General features: G+C 41.7%; 2 protein-coding genes across 8 annotated transcripts in view; one reads left to right on the forward strand and one right to left on the reverse strand.

Moving 5' to 3' along the window:
• Positions 1-13669, reverse strand: LOC117216507. Its single transcript, XM_033463230.1, has 15 exons — positions 12937-13669; positions 6311-6626; positions 5582-5917; positions 5075-5319; positions 4141-4992; positions 3789-3971; positions 3515-3713; positions 3070-3308; positions 2865-2992; positions 2517-2787; positions 2214-2430; positions 2016-2141; positions 1715-1922; positions 1054-1296; positions 1-977 (listed from the first exon to the last, which is right to left on the reverse strand). Exons 1-15 carry the CDS (start codon positions 12992-12994, stop codon positions 870-872), a joined length of 3729 nt encoding a protein of 1242 aa, XP_033319121.1. The 5' UTR covers positions 12995-13669; the 3' UTR covers positions 1-869.
• LOC117216510 (cyclin-dependent kinase 4-like) overlaps positions 3192-23989 on the forward strand; it is a 26230-nt gene continuing 5432 nt past the window's right edge. For 2 of the 7 annotated variants that reach the window (XM_033463238.1, XM_033463244.1), the window contains exons 1-2: positions 3209-3310; positions 20554-21027. Coding sequence is in view for 1 of the 7 variants with exons in the window: in XM_033463235.1 (XP_033319126.1) it covers positions 22881-22974 (94 nt within the window). In the remaining 6 variants the exon portion in view is untranslated. The other 5 variants (XM_033463242.1, XM_033463237.1, XM_033463245.1 and 2 more) reach the window with 5 other exon arrangements.

The following is a 23989-nucleotide window of genomic DNA, read 5'->3' on the forward strand; positions in this document are numbered from 1 at the left end:
TTCAATTTGCAAAAATATATAATATATAATTACAAAAGTTACATATTGAATTATGGTATTAGCACCCCGCAACGCAATGAACGCATCGTTGAGTATACTGTCCTATTTGTATATACTTATTCAGTATACTGCCCTTACGTTTCAGCTCGTCTCGTAAGGAAACCTTACAGTTTACAATGCAATTTCTACGTTTAAGATTGCTTAATTATTAGCAAACTTCTTAAGTTTGTGTAAGTGACATTACATACATGCAATATTGCTGTCAACAATTCAGTGATAATTATTTTGGAAAATGGGGATTGCAGTATGACGCACAGTAAACAAATGAAATTGTTAGTAATTTAATAAGATTGAACATTTTCTGGGTGTCAGATTGCATCGCATTTTCGTTCATAGTTGTCACTCTATCGTGTAATATAAATAACTAAACGTGATACAAGTATTAACTACATAATAGTAAGGGGCAATCGTTTTCATGCTAATCGTTCGTTATACACCCTTTCTTTTCTTAGGTCGTTAAAAAACAGCCTGAATATATTTTTTTTAGACTTCTACGAAGTATTTCGAGGATAACACTAGTACAATAAATATTTATAGAATAACAGACATGTAAATAGAAGTTAAGTAGTTGCTCAGATTGACTTACATTGATGCGATCAATGATACGAACTTAAGTAGGTGCATTGATTTCATTCTCTTATGTTCTCGTTTCCCAACGATTAATTAATATTCTTTTCGTTTTATTGAAACAATTGGTATAAATTAGAACGTCGATTAAAATATCTAGATAAATCTGTTCTCTTTGTTCTCGTTTCTCACAGTACAAGCGTCCTTACCAATATACATATAACTAGGTTTTTTCCGGGATTTCACGTTCGATAGTACGGCCTGTAAGTAGACATCGGGATATTGTTTTTCGATAAATGGTGAACATCACCTTGGTCGTATTCCACGTCGTTGTAGATTCCGCTTTGATTCTAAAAATAGAAGCATCATTGAATATTCAAAGCATCCGAGCGTGGAAAATGACATATTGGAAAAACGAATATTCACCGCCAACGATGACCTGGACTTTGGCCTGGGAACATGAAAACCACTATTCTGCGGAATCAGATCAGCCCTGTCCTTATCTTGCGGCTCGGAATCCGAGCTGTCTGGATCTGGCTGATGTCTTTGTCGCGGTCTTGTCGGAGCTTGGAGTCGTGGCAATGGTACTGGTGGCAATGTTCCATGGATATTGAGAGGTGGATAACCGAACACAGCGGAACTTGGTCGAGTTGGACCCATAGGTTCCGTCTAAGATCAAACACAAATTTAATATACTTTTTATCGGAATAAATCTTTCAAATACACATGAAAATATAATTTGTCGTTGTTTTATCTCTAATCGTGTTATCTTTAACTAACAAGGAACACTGTCCAATCGATGATGCGATACACAGATCGTTTGGTGTAATTCGGAAGATGTGAAATAGAGTTCACGAAATTTTGAACAGAAATGTTATCGTCAGCTAGTTTAGGAAATAGGTATATTTCTATGAAAAATGGTCAGCGAGGTCTAAATGGCAATTTTCGTGGCTTCGTCTATTAAAATATTTCGAGGATTATTTTTATCAGTTTCGTAGTATTTTCTCTTTCCGTAATTGAATAGTGTTTCTTGTAAGCTTGTGATATTAGTTAAAGGAACGCTGTTATCGTCATTCCTGTCGCTTACAGCATATACATTGGCAGTTGCCATGTGATCGCCAAAGTGTGCCCACATGTAGGGTGGCAAGTTGGTCGGTGGCCCTTGTTTCACGGAAGCAAGAGTACCTACAGAACCAACCCTTGCCAAAGTTCCTGGTAGGGTACCAGGTATTCCACCCTGAATGTAACCGTAGACTGGTGAGCCGACCGATTTCTGTTCACGCGACCATCTTCGACTGTAACACGTATAGAAAGTGAATTTGTCAACTATTGTCCCCTAGAATACATTTCATAAATTATATAAAAATATAATAAAAATGTATCTTCACCTCCACATGATCAGACATACTAAAGTCAGGACTATGATTATTAAAGCTGCTACAGACGCTCCTATCGCTACTCCCAAAACCTCTCCATCGACTTCACATTGGGTACCGTAGTAATTACCAGAACACCTTTCGACCAAAGTATTATTAAAAAAATCAATCATTTTTTATTTTTATTATTAGGTATTCTCATTTACTTACGTGCATTGCATGTGGTCACCCTGGTAAGAGCACGACCCACGATTATTGCAATAAGTCGAAGCACACGAAATACATGTTCTACCGGATTCATTAGGATCATCCTTATGAGGATCTTTCAATCCAGGGTTACAAGTGCAAGTAAACCCACCCCAATTATTCGTACAAACCGCCGAAGAATGACAATCGTTCAACTCTGACGACGCACACTCGTCCAAGTCTATAGAGATTAAAAGGTATAGATTAACTTTTATTTTTTATTTAATGAAGTTCGTTTAAAATAGAGAGTTATTTTTTCATGTTCACCTTGTAAATTTGATATAGATCCAGGTGGACTGTCAACATAAAGGGCGCTGTTCCCTATATTATTGCTTCTTCTGTGAATAACACCGAGCAGATGTCTCTGTAGCTCCCCTGCTAAGCTTGGTCTAATTGTTCTTGGCTCATAAGTGAGTTTCAAGGTTGCATTCACAAAGACACCCCCTTGCCCCTGGCTCACATCCCCTTGATATACTCCATTTATGAAGGAGCCCATATACTCGTCCGAAAATGGCGTCATCGACATAGCAGATTCGATCTAGGTAACAGGAAAAAATAATTGTTTAATATTTCAATAATTTTCAACATATATGATCGAACGTTAAATTAGCTCACAGCTCGATTTGCTTCGTAGGCCAATGTTTGATAGGGCTCAGAATCTCTATCGGTAAATCCTCGATCCCACACCACTTTTCTATCGTAAATCTTATCCACTCTGATTGATACCACGATACTTATAATTTCTACAAACGATTGATAGTTTGATATAATGAACTTATATAAATTTTTTAAAAAATTGGCTTTTAAAATATTAACGAACTTTTGCATGGTAAAGAATGCTGCAACCTCGCATATCCTGGCTTACAGTGGCACGCAGATACTCCTTGAACAGTGGCACAGGCCTCGTGCTGACTGATGTCACAAGTGCTCGTATCACCCACGATACAAGTGTCAATTCTAACCGGAGGCTGAGTTGGTCTTCTATGAAACGTCGGTCTTCGAATAGGTGCGCTGGGTCGTGGAGTTGCTGTCGGTGGATCCGGCTGTGCAACTGCAAATCTGTGAGAGCAATATTGATTTTAACATATCTAAATCGAAAATTTAAATTCAAAAATTTGAGGTTTGCACTGAAACATTAAAGAATTGAAATGAAAGATTTAAAAACCAAAATTGTTGAATTTGCCTTCAAACACTTGAATTTAAATTCTACACCGAACAATCTTTTTTATTTGATATCTGTATCGAAATTTGTATGAAACACTAACCCTGTGCCAACAATGGAGGGTGGTTGAGTTCTAGTGGGCTGAGGTTGCGTCTGCGCGTGTGTCGAGGTTCGATCAGAACTTTCAAACAGATTTAAGTACGTTCTCTTCCCGTCGATGCTGACGAATCCTTGGCCCTCTATCGCAGAAGTTAGGATCACGTCCGCGTTTCCTCCATTTACTGGTACTCTAACACCCTCTCCTGATCACGAAGGTCGTGAGAATTATAATTATTGATGGTTAGGGTTCTGCGTTAATAAAAGATGTCAGTGTTTACCTGAACCTCCACCACCTGGACCTTGAATAGCCGAGACCGTGACATCAAAAATATCACCGAGAGGTGGATGTCTTGGTGGTGCGTAAGGTCGTTGAGTAGCCAGCCCTTGAGTTCCCGTGTAATCCAAGGTATCGTCGAGGACGATCCCTGGTCTGGGTCTGTAAGCGTAGCGATCCGTAGGGGCTACAAAGGAATTTAATTGAGCATAACAGCTTGCTTGCCGTTACAAAGGAAATTAATTAAGCATACTTGTTCGTCGGAGCCGCACGAGGAATTCATTATAGACTGAATGCAATATTATCTTATCGAATGAAAAAATTTCACGGGACGTGCATCCGAGCGAATGTCCTACCTGAACTCTTCGAGAACGTATTCGAGGCCGAATGAACTACACTTTTCTCAATGGCTGGCGGGGTCTTCGTGAAAGACGAAGGTAAATTCTCAGTCGGAGTTGAAACACTCGAAGCGATTGTGCTTTCTGATTCAGACATCTTACTCGGTTCCAAAACTACTGTACTCGATACACTTGCAGTATTACTCGAATCATTATTCGTGGGAACTGGAGTCGATTGAACGACCGGCTTCGTGGGTGTTGGTTCGATTACCTGAACCGACGAGATCGTTTCGATATTTAACGTTGACGTAGAATAAGATTTCGTCGATGTTTTGGAAATATTCGCTTTATTGTTAGGCTTTTCGTTGTTCGTAATGGAACTAGATCCTTGAGAGTCGTTGATCTTCGAAGCTTTCGTAGGTTTAATCGGAACATCCAGTGGTATCACGGGTTTTGGAGAATCTACGTGCTTCGTGAAACTCGTTTTGTCACTAGACTGAATCGTGGATGTCGTATTTGCTTTAGATGGAACTTGATATTTAGTTTCTTTTTTGACGGAGTGTTCAGGTTCGGCATTTCTCGTCGTGTTCTTATAGATTGGTCTTTCCGTGGCCTTCGATTCCGTTTTAACTTTTTGTTTACTGTTCTCTTCTTGACCCTTTGTTATATGCTCCAAAGCGTTCGTAGAAGCTTCAGTCTGATCTGTTTCTGCCTGTTTCGTGGACGATTCTTCCAGCGATGAAAGTTCAGGTTTCAGGTCCATATGCGGTTTATCCGAGGTCTTGTCGTCTTGTTCCTTCTCCCGATTCAAAGTGGAATTCGTCGATGGTGGTAGCGGTTTGTAGGGAGGAATTGGTCGTCTATTTCCACCTGATGATTCAAAATTAATCGTAATTTAGCAAGAACAACATCAAAGACAACTTAGGCTACGAGGATATTTTTAAAAATTTACCAGGACGATTCCAGGTCCATGGGCGATTTCCTTGGGGAACAATCTGTTCTGGTAATGGAACTCCATTTACGAACGGTCTAATTGGACGTTCAGGTAGTTGATTAATCAGTGGTCTGTCAGGCGCTGGTGGTTTTTCGAAAGGATAAGGATGATCAGGCGGCGGGGGTGGGTTCATTCCAGGTGTGTCAAAATCAGGTGGCAATGGTGGAACATCGGAAATTCTCGGTGGTCCTCTGTTATTAATTCTACAAAAATACAAATAAATATTATTGTATAAATATAGTAGACAATATAATTTTATTATTGTTAGCTAGTATTTAAAAGATATCCATTTATTCGAAAGGAAAATAGCATAAAGAGCGTTGTAAAAGACTTGGAATATAATAAAATTATGTTCTAATCATTCTTTTATCAGAATAATAATTATATCTCGATATTTATAAAAAATGTAAATTTGCATAACCATTCACAGTCTAATAATCGTATATAATTCACTTATCAGTGTACCTGGTAGCCTGAATCGGCCTCAAAGGTCTCACCGTGTTGGCAGCAACGTTCACGTTCCCATTCAACAATTTGACAATACCCGTGATAATGTCCTGTATATCGGGATTTGCTTGCCGATAACCAGGAGAGGCAGTTTGCAGAATAGGTGGTGGGGCGTGCTCGCTATAAATCCTCGGAATCTCTTGGCGAGCTCGTCTTTGTTGATCTATTGCCTGTAAGTACTGTGCCTGTTGGTTTGACACTCCGGTCAGTTGATGGGGCTCCGACAAGAGTTTTGGTTCCTGCGGAGCCCCTAGTCCTTCCCCCGACATGGATTCACTGGTCGTTGGAGATATGCTGTTAATCATGGAAAAGATGTTTCTCGTTTACCTTTTCATTTCTAACGAGTAGACTGAATATGATGGTGAAAATGTTATACTTGAAAAAGGTGAAAATTCATCAATGAAATCTATCGTAAATCCCTCGTCTGCTCGCTAAGAAACTAATGACAATAACTTATTTTTGTATTCTGTAAACTTTGCAAGATTTATATCGACGTATATAGCATTGTTATGTTTATTATAATATTATTATTATATATATATACAACAATCTGTATCTAATACGTGAAACGAATTTCTATTTAGGTTTTGTTTCTTTGGTCGTTTGTTGATAATTTATAAGAATGTAAATTTGCATAACCAATAACTGTGATCTTCTCAATGGTTATCGAACGTTTAATCGACTTACTGGTAATATTCACCGGGTCTAACTTCGATGTTGTTTCCATCGATATGGTCCACGTGTTTTGAAGAAGTCAGTTCATCAATGGATTCCTCGTGCCTAGTATTTCTGACCTCGAATCTTATATCGTCTTTATCGTAGTTATCGACGCTCTTTGAGCTTTCCAGTTGAAATGCTGGAACAGTTCTTTGGAAAGTCGGCGATTCATCACGATGGAATACACTTGAGGTTCTTTCTGGTCCCGTGTAGGCACTGGCACTGAGAATTATGTCGTCTTGGGAGGAACGAGACGACGTTGGATCGTTCCGGATAGCCGAGACACCTGTGAACAATTAGACAACAGTTTACAGTCACTGACTCATAAATTATCTGCGCCCGTGCACGATGGAACGTTTCATGTTTTATCGCTAGCAAAAAGCAACGATTATCCTGAAAGAAAATAGATAATTATACTTGGATTGAAGCGTGCTGGGAACTTTGTCGGTTGCGTGAGAAAGACGTCGCGTCGATTCAGCGAAGATGAAATAATTTCGCTACGAAACGGTACTCTTGAACGATTCTCTACGGTATTATTCGCTGATTTTTGTTCTAAGCATCATCAAGTAACATGCTCGGAACACCTTTCAGAAGCAATGATCGATCGAAAGCGTAATGCGTAATTCTACGTTTCCTTAGACGTCAGATGTACGATCAATCAGGCATTTACTTAAATCACCTTGGTGATCGCAAGAAACGTCGCGTTGTCGATAGCCATGGAAGGGTCGCGATCGAGAGTCGCAAAAAATCGAGAAGATCCTCGGCCGATCGGCAAGGAAAACGGTACTCGAACGGTTGACATTCTCGAGGCTGGTATCGAGTGGTTTGACCAACCGTGGACGTGACGCGTATGAAATTACTACTATCTCTTTCCTCTTTCTTCCTCCGTTCCTCTGACTTTCGTCGCGTCACGCCTTACGTCTTTTACGCATGCTGATGAGAATAAAGTTCATTGACATCAGATCAATTCGCAAGTTTTTGGCAGAAATTAATTACGAGATATCGCGAGCTGCCACTTAACCCGGAGAAGTCCTTTAATCTTCGTTCACGAATTACACAGTTTATGACACAATTAAGCGGTTTACGATCTCCCCCACGGTGTGATCGTACACCGGCTGTTTATTCGACTTTCCAGCGTCAATATCGCTTTTACTGTTCGTCATTTTGACGTGCATATATATATATATATATATGCGTATACGGTCGTTTTACAGTTTGGGTTAGGAACAGTTGCAGTACATCGGAACCGTCTGCTATACGAGGCAGAAACAATGGCAGATTTCTATGCAACAATTCAACGGCGCGCGAAGCAATTTAAGTGAAACTACAACTGGTAGGTGGTATAGATCATCGTTGGTCGATAGTAGCGATTGGTAACACGTCCTGAATATGTCGTACGGAAACCTGGAATACTAACCGAGAAAATCAACCGTTCCGATCCGGCACCACAACGATCCAGTCGACAACCACGTGTTTCGATTTTGCCGAAAGCATCAGCCCGCGAACGACACGTTCGTCTTTGTTTCATAGAAAGTGTGCATATTATAGTATCATTTTCCTGTGGACTTTTTCCTTCTTTTCAGACCTTTCACCGTCTTTGACCGACTGTTTCGAGAAATACTCGACTCTCGAGACAGTTGCTGCTGTTAACGGGATAATAAGAACAACGATGTAACGGGGCTCGTTCGTTTCATTAAAGGCCGGATTAGGAATCGAAGAAGCTGGAGAGTCGTTTCATTCACAAACCCAAATTTTACTGCTTTCGTTCTCTCGTTACTTTACGCTTACGATGGGCGGTAAGATAACATTTGCATTAATTGTTGGCAGTTCGCTGAGTTTATTATGGTTCACCGTTGACGATTAATTATTCATCAGCGAAACAGTAAATTGTTCGGGTAAGGAGCACATCGGTGGCTTCTCCGTTCATGACTTCATTTTTCAGATTATAGCGAAATCAATTCGAAGGAGATAGGCCGATTGATAGTACCTACGTTATTTCTTCGAAGGTAGTGCAGTATCTTCATCAACACGAAATCCCGCCGCTAATAATGTTTCTCACTTCCTGTGAATCGCAATAGCCCGAATAGAAGATCTATCGCTAATTGCTCATTAGGAACTGTACGGAGCGACACGATTTTCAAGCAACTGCCTGTTGGCAAACGCAATTAAGCTAATCGCTGCTTTCGTTCTACTCGTCGAGCATCATGCTCTCGATGCTCTCTGTTTGATATCTGCGGAAATGGTAGGAAAACGCGTCTACGATTAAGATCAGTTTTTCGAATTAAATCGGTGATCCAAAAACTGTGACGATTTAAACTACAGTTATTCTAATTTAATTGTTCCTGAACTGGAACTAAAAGATTATGTGCACTGTATTGTTTAGTTTATTACACGTTACGCGAACTGTTATTCTTTAGAATTACGCATTATTGTCGTCGAGGGATCACAATTTTAGCTGTAACTGGTATCACATTATAGCAGCCAATTTAGAAACTAAGGTACTCTTTCAGCTTGAAACTACGGTAGAATTTCATCTTTCTGGACTCGTCAGGGGACGAACGGTTCGATATAAGTGCAGTTCACAAATGTTCAGCCGCTTTAATTAAGATGTGTTATTTAAAAACTGGAGAAACCTAACGTTTTATCATTCTGTTTGTGCCATTTTTGTGTTTCTTCGTTCAGTTTAAGATATTCACGTTTTTCAGTTTAACACATTCGATAAGACATGTTGCAAAGTAACGCGAGACTCTACTTAAATTCTAAAGGAATCTCTAAATTACAAGTCTGCCGTCGTCTTAACTGGAATAGCAAAGTCGATGAAAAGTTTCATTGAAGGGTTCGGGTAAAGATAGAACACGTTCGCGATTAAAATTATAGCGATTTCATTGACATCGGTCGTGCCGTCGGTTTGTCGGCTTACGAGCTGTTAATTAATCGATCGGATCGTTGAGATCGCGTGACTGAAGCCGCTTGTATTTTATCTAATAGATTTGATCGGCGAGCCAGTTTACAAAGCATGCGTTACCGAGAGACTTTCGTTTCCTATTTGGATCGCGGCATCGCATAAATAATAATTACAAACGTGGCTTGCATGCTGCGAACGAATAACGGTGTTTACGAACACCATAACCTTGCTAACGTGAGAGCATCGGATAGGGATCCCGTGAGAATGTAGGTGAATTGCATGGTTGATTCTGTCGCAACGAACGGAATGCAGTCGCTTGGTCAAGTTCGGAACTCGAGGTGTCCTGAATCCTTCAGGAGCCTAAGGCCTCTCCTACCTTCGTTCGCCGTGCCTCGAAGTCATTGCCCGAAATAATTAGCCATGCGTTCTCCTCGCTAATTACTCTTTTGCAACCGCGGCGTACTTTTACTTTGTTAATTAACTCCAGCATCGGTATTTTTGCCACTCTTAACTTTTCATCTGATCGTCGTAAAAATAAGAGAAAATTTCGATTAGCACGAGCTCGTTTTCGCTGCTCGTTTTCGATCCTTGTTCGCGTTATATGTACAGTGGTTCGTGATATAATATCACGATAGCAAGATAAGATGTGGTTACAGCGCTAATGAAATTTCAAAATCTTTCGTGCGCAATCGTATTCTACGAACGTCGGAATTATTTCGCGAGCCACGTGCGCCAACGACGCTAAACGCTATCGCTAAACGACGGCACTGTTTCGCCAAAGAAACTGCTTAATGTTTCTTAAGACAAGTAATTACGAGGAGATGCAAGAGTTTACAAGACGTTGTTCACGGTAAACACAGCATGCGTTTCACCAGGTAACGAGGTAACATAGTTGCGTCTTATGTACAAAACGTGCGTAAAAAATATTACCGGTTCTAGATGCCTTCGATTACTTCGCCAGATATTTCTGTAATGATAATATTTACCAGCGAGCAGGTTTTGCTAATGGAATCTTACGGATGTAGGATTAACGATTACCCATCTATTAATTTTAATTGCCAGTTTTGTTCTGCGTTTTATGCCTTTCTTTGTTTCAACTTGCAATAACACGCGCCTTGTCTTATATAAAAATAAATAATATAAAAGCGAATAAAAGCGATGCGTTTAGATGGGACTCCGGGGAATCGCGATTTTCGCTGGGTAGCCAAGGTTTCTAATATGCTTAGAGTCGCATTGAATATCATTTGACCTCGTGACGCAATTCTAACAGCGTCTAACACGACTTAGGACAAAAAGTAAGAACCGTCGAAGGGGTTTATCCGTGGAAGCGTAGACCGAGCTATGCGGCGTCTCTCGAGGCGGTAACGGCAGAGTTAACGGTACCCCATTCCAGCCCAATATTTATTCTTTTCGCTGGTAAACGTGACATTTGGTACCTTCACTGTGAGATTCGACAGGTGTCCAACAACCTATTCGTTCTTCAACGTATAATTTCAAGACAGTACTTAAATCAAAGGATATTTTCGATACGCGAGTCTTCTAGCTGAATAATTTACTGGCTAATAATACATATCGGTAGATTGACAAGTTACTAGTTACAAGTTATAAATTTCGGTTTTATGATTTTACAATTTTACAAAGTATCTTACCGTATACTTTTTTAAAGGGATAATCGAATGATTTGTAGTTCGTAAAATTTCATTGAGATTTGTTACTCCTATACGGGAAAATTATTACGTGACTTGTAAAATTTCGCCAATAACGTTAGTTTAGTCAAAAACACTGTTATTCGATCTCTTCACTATGCAATTACTGGTAACATAAAAACGTTTAGTAATTGCAAGTTTTCAATTGTGCAGCAGGCCTCTGGCGTAATAGGATTTTAAGTTTCTTTTTGTACTTCTCGACAGAGTTGAATCAACGAAAGGAAAGTTTTCACGAAAGGATCGTTTCACCGTGTGGTGGAAAGCCGAAATCGACTTCAGCGATCTTGGAATTTACGTGACTCAGGATCCTCTCTGACGACAGTTGGCAGTTCTCCTGTGACGAATATTACCAGGAACTTTTAGTTCTTCGTTTAGGAGACGAAATCTCGAATGACAAACCAATCGACTTTCTGTTCCACCGTGCACAACGCGATTTCGTGACACTTTCACAACTAAGGTGCTTGGGCGAAAGTCGAATGACGAAACTCTGTGCCGGATACGTTCCTTTGTGTCGATGTTCATCCGCATTGACTATGACATCGGACGACTCATGTAAATTCTTCTCGTTACGTAAACGAGACGTCAAAGACGAAATATAAAATAAATCACGCTAGAACCGTAGGAGATTTGGTTAATTATACAGCGGACTCGAGTCGATAACTCGTAGACCTTGACGATCAATCGCACCCAGTCTCCCAAAAAATTTGCATAAGTCGATGAACTGTTGTAATCCGAATTTGTTACTGGCTTTTAAACTTCTCAATTTCCATTTATTGCTTCTTTCTAATTTTACGAATACTTGGCATTTCGCGTCATAATATCGTGTATCTACAGGATTACATTGGTAAACTGTGAAAACATAAATCTTCATGGATGCTTCGTGCAGACACGTTAAGACTGGGACCTGGAAATCTCCAAGTAACAGGTATATACGTGTCAGAACGCGAATGCACGTCATGCTTGCAGCTTTCTCCTCTGTCGCTTCTGAAACGCGTCTATGACGTGTGCTTCGTTTTATAGGCGAGGCTACGATACAAATCGAGATTTCATTAATTCCTTTCTTTCTCTCCAATTAGGGCCGTGCTTTATTAATGTGACGCGTTCAACGGAAAAGATCCGATGGCTCTCGATGCATGTAAAAAGTTAATTATCCGAAACGTTACTTTTAAATATTTATAAGCAGCTTTGATCTTGGCTGGGTCATCGAACTACTGGTTTTCCTTTTTCCACGATATACTATTGACTCTAGTTGCAACGTCACGTTACATTCGCAAGATTCTCATAATAAATTGTTGATACACTTGGTCGTACTAGATACAAAGTTACATGCAACCGGATGTATAACTGCGTACACATCTGCGTCGTAGAAAAAGAAAATCGTCAGGTGTTTAACGATTTTCACTGTATCCTCGAAGAATCGACCGTACGATTTCTGTAACAGTCTCGATCGAATGGTCTTCGATCGTGTTGTTCGATTATTTCGATGAAAAATCTCCACTGTATCGTATCTTTATTTTTGTTTTCCGATCTTGCCGCTGGAACGTCATGAAATTTTCGACAGAGGTCAAGATACCGGTTTAAAACTCGACCGCACGTGGCCACTTGAAACAGCCCATCAAACAGGTTCATGCGTTAATTCGTCGAATATTTGCATCGTCTTATGTCTATGGTCAATTGTCGAGGTAAAGACCTACACGCGCGTATCGCAATGCTAGACTTGCCGCAAAAATCTTATCTCTCGCGATCTTCAAGCACGAGCGAAACAAACGATTTGCCCGGTAGATATTTCCTCGCCAAGGGGGACCAGAAATTATCTTGTTAATTGGAATCCCAAATTATTTCTTGTTGGTCGTAAATCATTTCTCGCGGGAATTTGTACGATAATTACAGACAGAGATGTAAAATCTGAATTAATTATCGTGGTGCCTGTTCCCGCTATAAATTCATATTTAGCCAGCTAGTACGAACGATATTCATCTACTTACCTAATAATATTTGGATGGACAAGATCACTAGGACCTTGGATCCCACGTGCCCTACCATCCTGATTCCTTTGGCGCGTTTGCGGTGGAAATGTGCCGCGGTTGCTTGTCCTGATCAAGGTCAGGTTTAATGTCAAGGACACTTTGAAGGACCTCTTCAAGAGTGTTGGTGGCTGGACCAATCTTTATCGTCGCGAAACGTGCCACGGTACCAACCGATCGCCGCCATTTTGGTTTCCAAGCCTATGCCGAGTAAAAACGTCGGGCATCGTGGAAACTTTAATGCCCCCGTCTCACCATTCTTTCCTTTCCTCGTCTTATCCTTCCCCCGATGACTTTTTTCTTCTCTTTTATTCGGTCTCGCACTCTCGCGCACGCCGGTTGACCTACTTGGCCGCCGATAGGTCCGGTGTACGCGTCAGCTTTTCGGCCAACGTAGTATGTCTTCGGACCGTCACCTTATTTTCACTACTTTTTGCACATCGACGACGTCTTCTATCCAGATTTCTCGTTACTTTCCGCTTATATCGCGCTAATATTTCACCATGACTCGCGATGCGGGCTGATGTCGCACGAAGATATACCGGCGTGTCCTTATTAGACGGAAAGTTTCACTTGAAATTGGATTTTAGAAACGCTCGACGACCTCGAAATCGGGATACGATTTTTACGCGACTTTAAACGGCATACGATTATTTTTTATATTTTTCATAGTGAACATTTTTTCTTTTATACCGTGTTCTACCTTTGCTTTGCTATTTTTTTTTCTTTTTCTTTCTTCTTACATGATTCTTACGCAGTCTCCGTCGATCACTTCACCCAGTATCACGAGAACAGCCACTGATCTCTCATACACAATCGACGTTCGATCACAGAAATCCGTCTGAACAGACCTTATGCACAGAATTTACACTTGCTGACAGTATTATTATCTGACTTTCTAATCACTGGACTACTAATTTCTAACGTATCTTTTATCGTAGATCCGGGCGATGATTTGTTTTACCGGTCGAGCAATTCGTTCGGTCGACCCTTGTTAAAAGAAAGTGGAACCTGGAGCCGATCGAACGAAAACCCTCAAGGTTTGATCGTGTTTCGTTCGAGTTTCATTCGAGGTTCGCTTCACGGTCGTTCACACGGGACTGGCTTACCGTGAGGACGGTCATACACGGTTTCTCCCACTTTAACTATGCCATACTACACCATGGTGCACTATACTACACTCTTCTAAAGTATATACGTCACGTCTTCGTTTCTCGTTTCCACCATGCTCGGCTCTACCGTCCACTCGACTCCTGTTCTCCCCTCTCTTCATCAAAATTTCTCTCTCCATCCTGTTTCTTCTTTCTTCCATCTGACTCGCCTTCTTCAACTCGTTCCTTCTTCTTTCTCTTTCTTTTCCAATTTGACGGACCGGCTTTACCTCGACCTACCTTTCGATCCTTTCGGGACACCGCTCTTCCCGAACTTCATCCCGACTCGCGACCTCGCGCGTCTTTAACATTCGCTCATTCCTCTTTCTCTCTTTCGTCCGCTACCTTCTTCCTCGTCTGCAGCTTCTTCAGCGAAGCGAATCTACCTGTGCGACTTTCACGTCCTCGAAGCCAGACACAGAGTGCCCGTTTCCACCTGCGTTGCGTTTTCTTCTTTTCTTCTTTTTTGTTTTTAATTGTTGTTTATTCATAATGTTAATTTATATATTTCTCTTAATGCGGAAAGTGTACCGCCGAAAGAGAAAAAGAATGTGCGTAAATGGACAAGTACAGAAAAAGTAACGATGTTGCGAACACTGTTCCTCGAATTCCTTGGACCAAGGTGAATTCGTGTACTTGCTGCAATGAAATTAAGAAACGCAGTTTGGCTTTACGTATAAAATTGACAAATTTGTGCCGCCTGAGAAGGGAAACGTAGCTTTTTCGGCAAAGAAAATCCTATGAAAACAACAGCTGGTTCCCCTGGATGCGGGTAATTGTGCAAGATGCTGAAAGAATATACACGTGCAGATAACGGGATGTTGTAAGCAGAATGCGAAAAATTAATCGACCGTCGGTGACATTTATTTTATTTTAGCAGACGTTTCTTTTCCACGCTCATTTTCCGGGATAACAAACTAGCCTGTGTTAACGTGACTGGGAAACAAATGTTTTGTCTAGTAATAAGATAAATGATCGTCGGATAGAAAGAACGTGGAGGCAGGTCAAGTCCTTTTTGTGAGATTTTAAGAATCTGTTAACAACCTGAAAGAATATCGAGAAGCAGAGAAACACATTCCATGTGAGATTATGGCAACAATCGAGATATCCTTGTAGAAAGTTTTTGCGAGTCGTCTTAGGCGTTCCTTTTGCCATGTTCTTCTCTCGCTAATAAACCGCAGGTATTTACGCAAATTGATATTTTCGTAAACGTAATTTAAAAAGAAAAAGAAAATGATACCACGGCAGAGATTCGTTTCGCCAGAAAATCTTATAAAAAAAGATGAGTAGCGGTAATATACGTAACATCGAAAGGGTTAAAAAGATGGAAAGACATAACAGGAAATATTGTACGTGATTATCGTAATGCAACAAGAGAGTTGCGAATTTATGAGAGTTCAACACACGCACGAAGCTCATGGTGTGCCTTTGGAACGTCTCGATTATACTTCCAGACTCCCCGTAATGCTCTCGCGATACTGTACAGCTGCGACCCTTCATTTTCTTCTTCTTCTTCGTCTTTCTTCTTTCTCGGTATGGTAAAACCAGACTGGAATGCGCAGGGCTGCCCCCTCGATCAGTCGAGCAACATTGATCAGGCGACGTGTTGCAGCCGCCTCTGAAATTGCACCGTAATGTTCAATTTCATTCGCCACCGCACGTTTCACGCTACCATCGCGAGAAAAACTTGCCGCGTATCGAATCCGCGCAAATTTGTATCAAAATAACGAAGCCGGCACTCGTTGCGTTTGAACATGCTATACACCATGGTTGGATACGGTGACTCGGCTGCGTGCCCAAAAGTTTCTCTCGGTTTCCTTTTTTCCGTCCCAAATAAAATCTTTTTAAGGTTTCGTTTAAAATTCTTGGACAGCGTTCGCTCGAATATAATCCGTTTACCCATTGACCTCACGTAATACCGGGCGCACCTTTTCCTATCGACGAATTTTTCAGAAGCTCGGTGGGCTCGTCTTTGCATTGTAACACAACGCGTACGTAGAATTAAAATTGCACTTCTGTATAACGGCTAGCCTCCTGGGCAAGTGTCCATGAAATTAGTCGGTCAGTAACTCATCCTCATCCGGGATAGAATAATAGAATGAAAATCGTTTCATTATTCCTATCGGTTCAGAGAACTAGGTATAGTTTAAATTGCTGTGTTAGTTTACTTTTTCCGGCGTTTCAATGTTTAACTACACGCTCGAAATCGCTTTTATCCGTTCGAATGTGTACCCTGATTTTCCTGCCATAATTTTATGAAATAATACTTTGAAACGCTACGTGAAACAACAGACACGAGGTGGACAGATTTTTCATTTGAAATAGTCTTTTAAGGTCTTCTTGTTCGTATCATTTTCAGCTTCACCGATTCAAAACAAAATAAGGATATATATAATTCTGTGAATAATTGAAATTACGAGTAAAGTTACGTATTTCGATAAAAACTTGGCGCAGTATCGTTTTTCAAGAATTAAGTTTTCCTCGGAAAATTATGGGAATTGACATTGGAAGTTAATATTGGAACAACATTCAGTGGATTATGATAGTATGGGATAAACAATAACAGACTACTGAGAACCGTGTGTTTCCTTCGATTTCCAAGTAATTTTGTATCAACATATTTTGTATTCGCCTCTTTAACGATAATAAGATTTAATCTATGGTGAAGAAGGTAGTTTGCTGGACAGCCTGTTACGGGAAAGACAGGTTCCTTCGGTCGATAAACAGACAACGAGTACCTTGCAGTCGGTAGGTCGGAGTGCGAAAGGTGTTTTCAAATTTATTTCTATCTTCGTCAATCATAAAAGCACTTGGTTACAATACTCATAGCTTCTGTACATCTTCATACATTTGCCTTTAAAAAGACCAGTCACTTCCCACTTTAAACACTCCATTCAACATTAAATTCGCTCAGGATGAAGATTCGAAAAAGCTAGGAATTAGAAGAAAATCCGATCGTTGCAAGATAACGCTGCGTTACGAGATAAAAGGGAACGATAGACGCGTGGAAATATGCGGTGGCATTGGAGAGTAATCGGGCAGCAGCTCAAGGACTGTTAATATACTCGTTTTATCCGTGTTTTCCTAGGGAACACGCGGGCCAGGATACGGACCGCGTTCAATTCTCTATTTTCATTCCAAGCTGGGCCGAACAATGGGGGATCTAAATTGGGCAAAAACCAGTCTGCCGTCTAGTTGGGCGAGGGTAAAGGCGTTATGGCACAGCCGGTAACAACCGCATCGGCAGCCAGGGGTCCCACAATGAGGTACCCCGTCAAGGTAGCAGCCAATGCCCAAAATCACTCGTCGCTGGCCCAACGGTTCCTTTTCCGTGGCCCACGAATAGCTGTAGCACTGGGTGAAAGTGGTAATTAACGACGTGCGTCAGTGGTATGTCCCACTCCTCCTCTATCGTCCCCGGGACTCTGTCGCGAATGGTTCATCGTACTCTTGACCGGTTATGACACCGCTCGCCTTTTTATTTATTCACCGTCTTTCTTTATCGCGCAACTTTTCGAGCTTAGGGTAAAGCAGGGCTATTTCAGTTACCTACGCTTCGACATCTTCAGATTCTTCAACTTCGCACGACATAATCAGACTCGTACATTTGGAAAGATGCTACGGTGGCACCTCGATTTTTCGAATACCTCCGCCATTACTAAATTCTGTCCTCTTTTTTTTTTTTTTTAACGTTGCGGCGATGAAAGGAAATTCCTGAGGTTTGTTAGGGTCGTACGGTTATATTTTTTGTATTCAAAGAAATCGAAGTGTCTATAACGTCGTGACAAGCTGCCGCTTGGTCCTTAATGATCGGCACGCAGACGATCACGTCCGTCCTAATCATCCTAATCGTATCCCAGGTGTGAATTCCATGTATGCTCTAATTAGTTCTTCATACTTTCCATACTTTGCATTTTTTCCAGTAAAACTTGCAGGTGTTGGTAAAGAAAGGGGATGGCGTGATAGGCAGGCAACGAAGTTTCGTCTTCTATTGTCAAACGTATCGACACGCTAATTTGTAACTGAACGAGTCGTAAAATTTGTCACTACTGTTAGTTAAATCGTACAAGAGGATCCTGGTATGCCGGTACCTGCCAACGAACTGCACCATTGTCTACCAGGAACTTGACAATAATTCTGTTTCAATGTGCTAAACGGTTTGTCCAACCGTTTTATTGCGCGGATTGCCGAGGTAGTTATGACAGGCCATCTAAAAGGTCGGGATTATTTTTAGCGATTCGACCGACATGAATCGAGAATGGACGACAGGGTCGATACGCGCGATGTTGCAGCGCGGATGATAAGAAACCGAACTGCACATTTCCCTGGCATTTCGAAGTTTCCTCGTAGCTGTACAATCGGCACACTGTGCTCTCTTTCTGTTTGCCTCGGAAATATGTACTGTGCGCCGGGTTTTAACAAGGATTTACCAGGTGTGCGTGGTTTCCAAGTGGCTGCAGTAGAATTCCAGGATCGATAGGAGGAAAAACGATTAATCTTCCGTGCATTCGGTAGATTGATAAACGCGTTTTTTGTCTCTTGCTGTTAGTGTTAGTACGTTTAAATTAACAGCGTGTTATAGAGCTAAAAGCTAACAGCTACATCTTTTGGTACATGCAAGGTATATACGCGATATAAGTATTTAATTAAATACGTTCAAACTCTGTTTCCTTTGCAAAATAACCTTCCGTCTAGCCCCGTCTCTGAAATTGGCCAAGTTGGGAAATATTTTATAAATTTTCAAACTTGATTTTCTCAAACGCCAACCCTCCGATGTAATTTTCTCGTTTCTGTCTTTTTCTCTATTTTCAACTATAGAGACATTACGGCCTTACATGTGCCATGAATTTAAGCCCACTGTTTGTACAGTGCATTAAATTACATAGGTTTCTTAGTTTTTCCAGAATGTCCACAAAGTATGCGTTTGCTTGAAACGGTCGCCCGTAAAACGAGACAATAGTTACTTTGTCGGTTGACATTGAATTCTGGCTATATAGCATATAACGGAACCCGATTCCCTTCCATTTCTAATGTTCCACTTTATTTCGTGAAACATACTGCTTTATTGCCTTTTCTAATTTCAGTGCCCGCATTAACCGTCGTATCTTAAATTCTATTATTCCTCCATCGAACTATCTTTATTAGTACAATCCGACGATTTAACGGGCAACGTTGGCGGAAAATTGATTTTTGCCCAGAGTTTTCCAATTAGTCACGCGTTTGCCAACATACATGGAATCCAATTAAAAACGGTCATTAGGATGATGAGCGGACATTGATTCATCGCACGGTAGAGTGCACTTCGTATGCATACTACAAGTAATGTAAAATTCAGCTCAGTAATAGAAAATCATTCAAACGGTCAAAGCGAGATTTCAAGTCTGAGAATGCAAGATTACAAAAATAACGTTCGATCGTTCTGTTTGTCAACAAGTTACGAGATTAATAAATAATTTTTTTTTTTTTGTAAGCTCGCAATGATCACCTATTGGAAGGCGACCGGTTTGCAAAAAGAGCATGTTACTACCTTTCAGCTGGAAATACTCGTGAGTTGGTGCAAACCGCTTGAATCACCACTGACGCACATGAAAATGCTCATAATCGTCATACAGTACACCGCATTTAGTCACACGCAGATGCGCGAAATGATTTTTTCCTCTCCCTCCCTGTGTGTTACACGACCAGTGACGTCTCGTTTAATCTCGACGCCGAATATGTATCTCTTAATTAGAAAAACGTCGCGTCGATTACGCTCGAAGCATAGAACGTTCAAATGGACCGTGTTATTTACATCCGTCGAAGGATGCACGGAAATTTACAGAAATGAAAGACGAAAACTAACGAAGGGATCGCGGTGAAATAGGAATAAAATACAGGCGTAAAAACAACGGACACGCTACCATTTCAACCGGATTCCCTAATCCGACCAAACGGAATACATAATAAAATACGCTCCTAAAAGTCTCGCCAGGTCGAACAATCTGGCTTTTTTAAAATTCCTGACATGTATACTACCGCTCATAAGTATTAGGACACCTACTTACATTTATCGGGAAGGCTCCGACAAAATTTATTTCATTTGGTATTTTATCTGGCTGTGTAATAGGTAGATCGAGAATTTCTATGCATTTATGAGAAATTTGAAGACGCAGATATGTACAGAATGCATATAATATCCAAAAACGTATAAAATATCCAAATGTACTTGATATATTTGGATCTGATTAATTAGTATGTAAACGCCACGATAAATACCATTTTCACATCTTTTCTTCACACTTTAGCAACGTAATCACGACAGTCGGCTCTCGTTGCAGTCGCAATGAAATTTCTAAATGTTTCATATAACGCGCAACGATATATCCATAAGATATCTGTACGAACGTTCGAATATTTTCCTCAACTACCGTATCTGTATTATTCGTAGCATTGGTATAGTCGCGTTGAGTTGCTGTACTCTGGAAATTCGAGCGCTGAAGGGAAGGGGCGTTTAGGAAACCAATGGCCATGGACGCCTGCTGCTTGCCCTACGAAGGGCACCGACCATAATGGCCCGTCCCTGAGTTGGAGAGTCTACCGGCCCATTCCATTCCGGAGTCGTCGTCTCTCGCGTACATCGGCCGCCGCAGGAAGCATTCCATTCATGTTTCGGGACGCGCAACGGACGCTGATCGGAAGACAAGAGAGAGGAAGAGCCGGATAACCGGGACTCCTCGCGAGGGTTAACGCTGCTTGGCGCCACCGTCAGGAACAACGACCTGCCGATATGTTGTCGTGATGACAATCGGCGCGTTAACGTGAGAAACCAAGACCACGTGGAGCAATCTTGTTATTTGCAGAGGTGGACTTGACCGTGTCTCGACGCAAAGGAACATTTTCGCCGCAGAAACGTTCAATCTTGGTGCGTTCTCTTTAATTAAGTAGCGTGCGTGCATGTTGGCGAGTGACAGTGACTCGAATTGAAAGTTTATTCGACACGCGGACAATGTCGATTTCGCGCCTAACTTTGTGCAACTTCTTCTTTAAATTTCGTGGAATGTACGCTGCATGCAACGATCGTGATTTCGTAAGTCCTCGTGGCTTCGTCCCTCTGTTGTTTCCCCGTTTGCTTCCCGTCTCGTTTCTTCCTCGGCGTCGCTTCCTCTTGCGACGGCTACCTCTCGTTTTCTCTTCCTCTCTTTCGCCGCTGTCCTCTGTCGAAACTCCAAGACAAGGGAAGTGCGCTCGAAACAAACGATAGATAGGATTTTTATGATCTCGTAGAGACGCCTGAACAGCGAAATATTCCACCAGACTCGTTGCATCTACTTGAACGTTCTTCTCGAGCGTCACTAACGAGTGGCAAGCTCGCAATACCCTACTACAGACTCGTTGAAAGCCTGCCCTGAAACGATAATTTTCCACGAATGAAGTTCATGTAAAATATTAAGTAACGATAGCATTACGTGTTTCTGACGCATCTTCTTCTAAATCGCTATTACAAAGAATAACGAGCATGAATCACGATGCATGTCCTGTATGAAACACAGGCGTTACGCGTGAGGTGTAACGCGTTTCCAGGAAGGTTTCTAGTAATTCGTAAGTCATCATAGGGGTGATATAAAGTCGAAGGAAGAGGCGGTCGTTCCGTCAATGGGTAAATTGGTGAGCTTGCCGACGCGCATTGGGCATCCTGGTAACGGGCGCGTTGCGACGCGACGCTACGCGTCGCAGCAACGTGTCTCACTCTATTCCGTAGAACCTCCCTCTCCGCGTGCATACGGATAAGCCGATCGTGGCGGCAGGAGCGTTGGAAGGGCCAGAGCGGCAGCTGTCGGTAGCGGTCGATGGGAACGGGGCTCGATCGAGGTCCGCTCGAGAGAGTTGGGCCTACTTCCTCGAGGGCTCGGCAACGACTAACTCTGTCTGCTAGCCGTATGCGTGTCCGTCGGTCGTGTCAGTACTTTTCAGGTCGGTCCACAGTGCAGTCGTCGGCTTACCATCGAGTTTCGACTAGCACGGCCGCTCGGCTGCACGACGATTCGTCGAGTCGCCGTTGGGTTACGCTCGCGAGTGGTCGGCCGTGTGCTCCTCCTCGTGCAACGCGGCAACCGGAGTGTCTCTCGTGCATCCTGCATCGTTTCTATCGTACCGCTGTAGTGTGCAAAGCGAACCTCGTCCGTGTGCTCTCGCATCTCTTAGGACACGAGACGCTGAGAGAGAGAGGAACGTAGAGGGAGAACACAAAACAGCATTCGTTAATACCCGCTTCCGGCACGTGGAACCGCACCGCACTCTGTTTTTCTTCACAGCGCATCGCTGCCGTCGCTCCGAGCTTCTCTCGTGGGAGGTCAGCACCTAGCCGGTGGGTAAGTGAAGAATCCACGCTCTCGCTGGAACAGATAGTACACCTTTCTGAATAGATCTTCGTCAGGATACACATAACCTTTTCGAATAGCCAATTCGATTACGCACTTGTGCGCTTTACGGTGACGATTTCACGTTGAACACACGCACGCGACACTTGTTGCACGTCGTTTTTTCTGTGATTCGTGATTACAACAAATTTCATATGCCAGTTACAAGCGAGATTTTTTGACGTTTTAGATACATTGTGAGACATCATTTTTCATAGGGGATGAAAAACGTCGGTTGGATAGGTGGTTTTTACGCGTCGATTAATAACGATGCTGTTTCTTGATTTCCTCGAGGTTTTTCATCGTGAGAACTTTTGTTACGTTACGGTAGCATATCTGTGAAACGTGAGAACGTGGAATGTCGCGACACGTGAAGATAAGGCAAGAGTCAACCACTTACTGGCGGGGGTGGTTCCCCCGCAGTTCTCTTGTTTACGAACCACGGTGCATAGGTAACCACGTGCTTGTGCATTGCAAGCTTTTTCCATTCGAACAGAAACTATCCAATTTCGCGAGACTCTCCCGGATAGAGTAACTTTGGAATGTGAATCATTCCCATGGCAGGAATCGCGGGAAATTTTAACCTATAACTCGTAACCCTTTCGCTACGAACGTAGTATATATACACAGCCTGAAACGTCGAACAACCATTTGCATTCGTAAATCATAAAGTTATATTTCTTTTCATTCGTAAATAAATATCACGAATAATTATGAAAAGTATTTTGATAATTCTATATTTCTCCTATCGTTCTATATTATTCTATCTGTTATAGTAATTCTATTCCTTTTTATTATTCTTCTACTAATAAGAGCTACTTGTGCGATAAAATTGTCTATATCTGTAAATGCTGTATCGATACGATTATCGTAGAAAAATTCGAAACCGTATCAGGAAACACGCTCTATCTGGAGCACTTAATTTCTGTATACCACGATTTTCGATCGTTCGTCGTTTTTCTGTGAATTTTTTCCAAATCATCATCCGTGAAATGCTACGTTACACACGCCGTGACCGGTCGATTAGTCATCGTAAAAGCATAAATCAATAAGTGTGCTCGGCTCGAACGAGCGATTCTTCGTACGTTAAGTAATCGGCCGTTACTTTTTCGTGAATAATCTAGGATCTGAACGACTCATTCGTCTCATCAGATCGAATCGTAAATTCCAGATCGATAGTAGCGCTGTATGATTCTCGTATTTGACGCACAAGTTTCCAAGCGTTCAGTCTATTGGTTGGTACGGTTTAGAAATGGTAGTGAATGGGAGGGCTGACTATAAGTGTTGGACGCGTGAAAGACCCGACCAGATAGTAGTGTCAACCCCATGAATAATCTGAAATCTACTGGCGCCTTCGTGTTTACTTTATTCGTCTATGCGACGTTTCCTGTCTCACCAAAAGTCCACACGGTATCTCTGCCTAATATATATATATATATATATTTTTTTTTCTTGTATCTAATTTTC

Source organism: Bombus bifarius, unplaced genomic scaffold, assembly GCF_011952205.1.
Source record: "Bombus bifarius isolate JDL3187 unplaced genomic scaffold, Bbif_JDL3187 scf7180000010271, whole genome shotgun sequence".
NCBI lineage: Eukaryota > Metazoa > Arthropoda > Insecta > Hymenoptera > Apidae > Bombus > Bombus bifarius.

Coding starts and splice junctions, on each gene's coding strand:
- LOC117216507 (XM_033463230.1), bottom strand. CDS start 12,994: ATGGTAGGGCACGTGGGATCCAAGGTCCTAGTGATCTTGTCCATCCAA. Junction 3,972..4,140: donor TACGTTCTCGAAGAGTTCAG/GTAGGACATTCG, acceptor ATTCCTTTGTAG/CCCCTACGGATCGCTACGCT. Junction 2,142..2,213: donor GGTGACCACATGCAATGCAC/GTAAGTAAATGA, acceptor TTTGGTCGAAAG/GTGTTCTGGTAATTACTACG.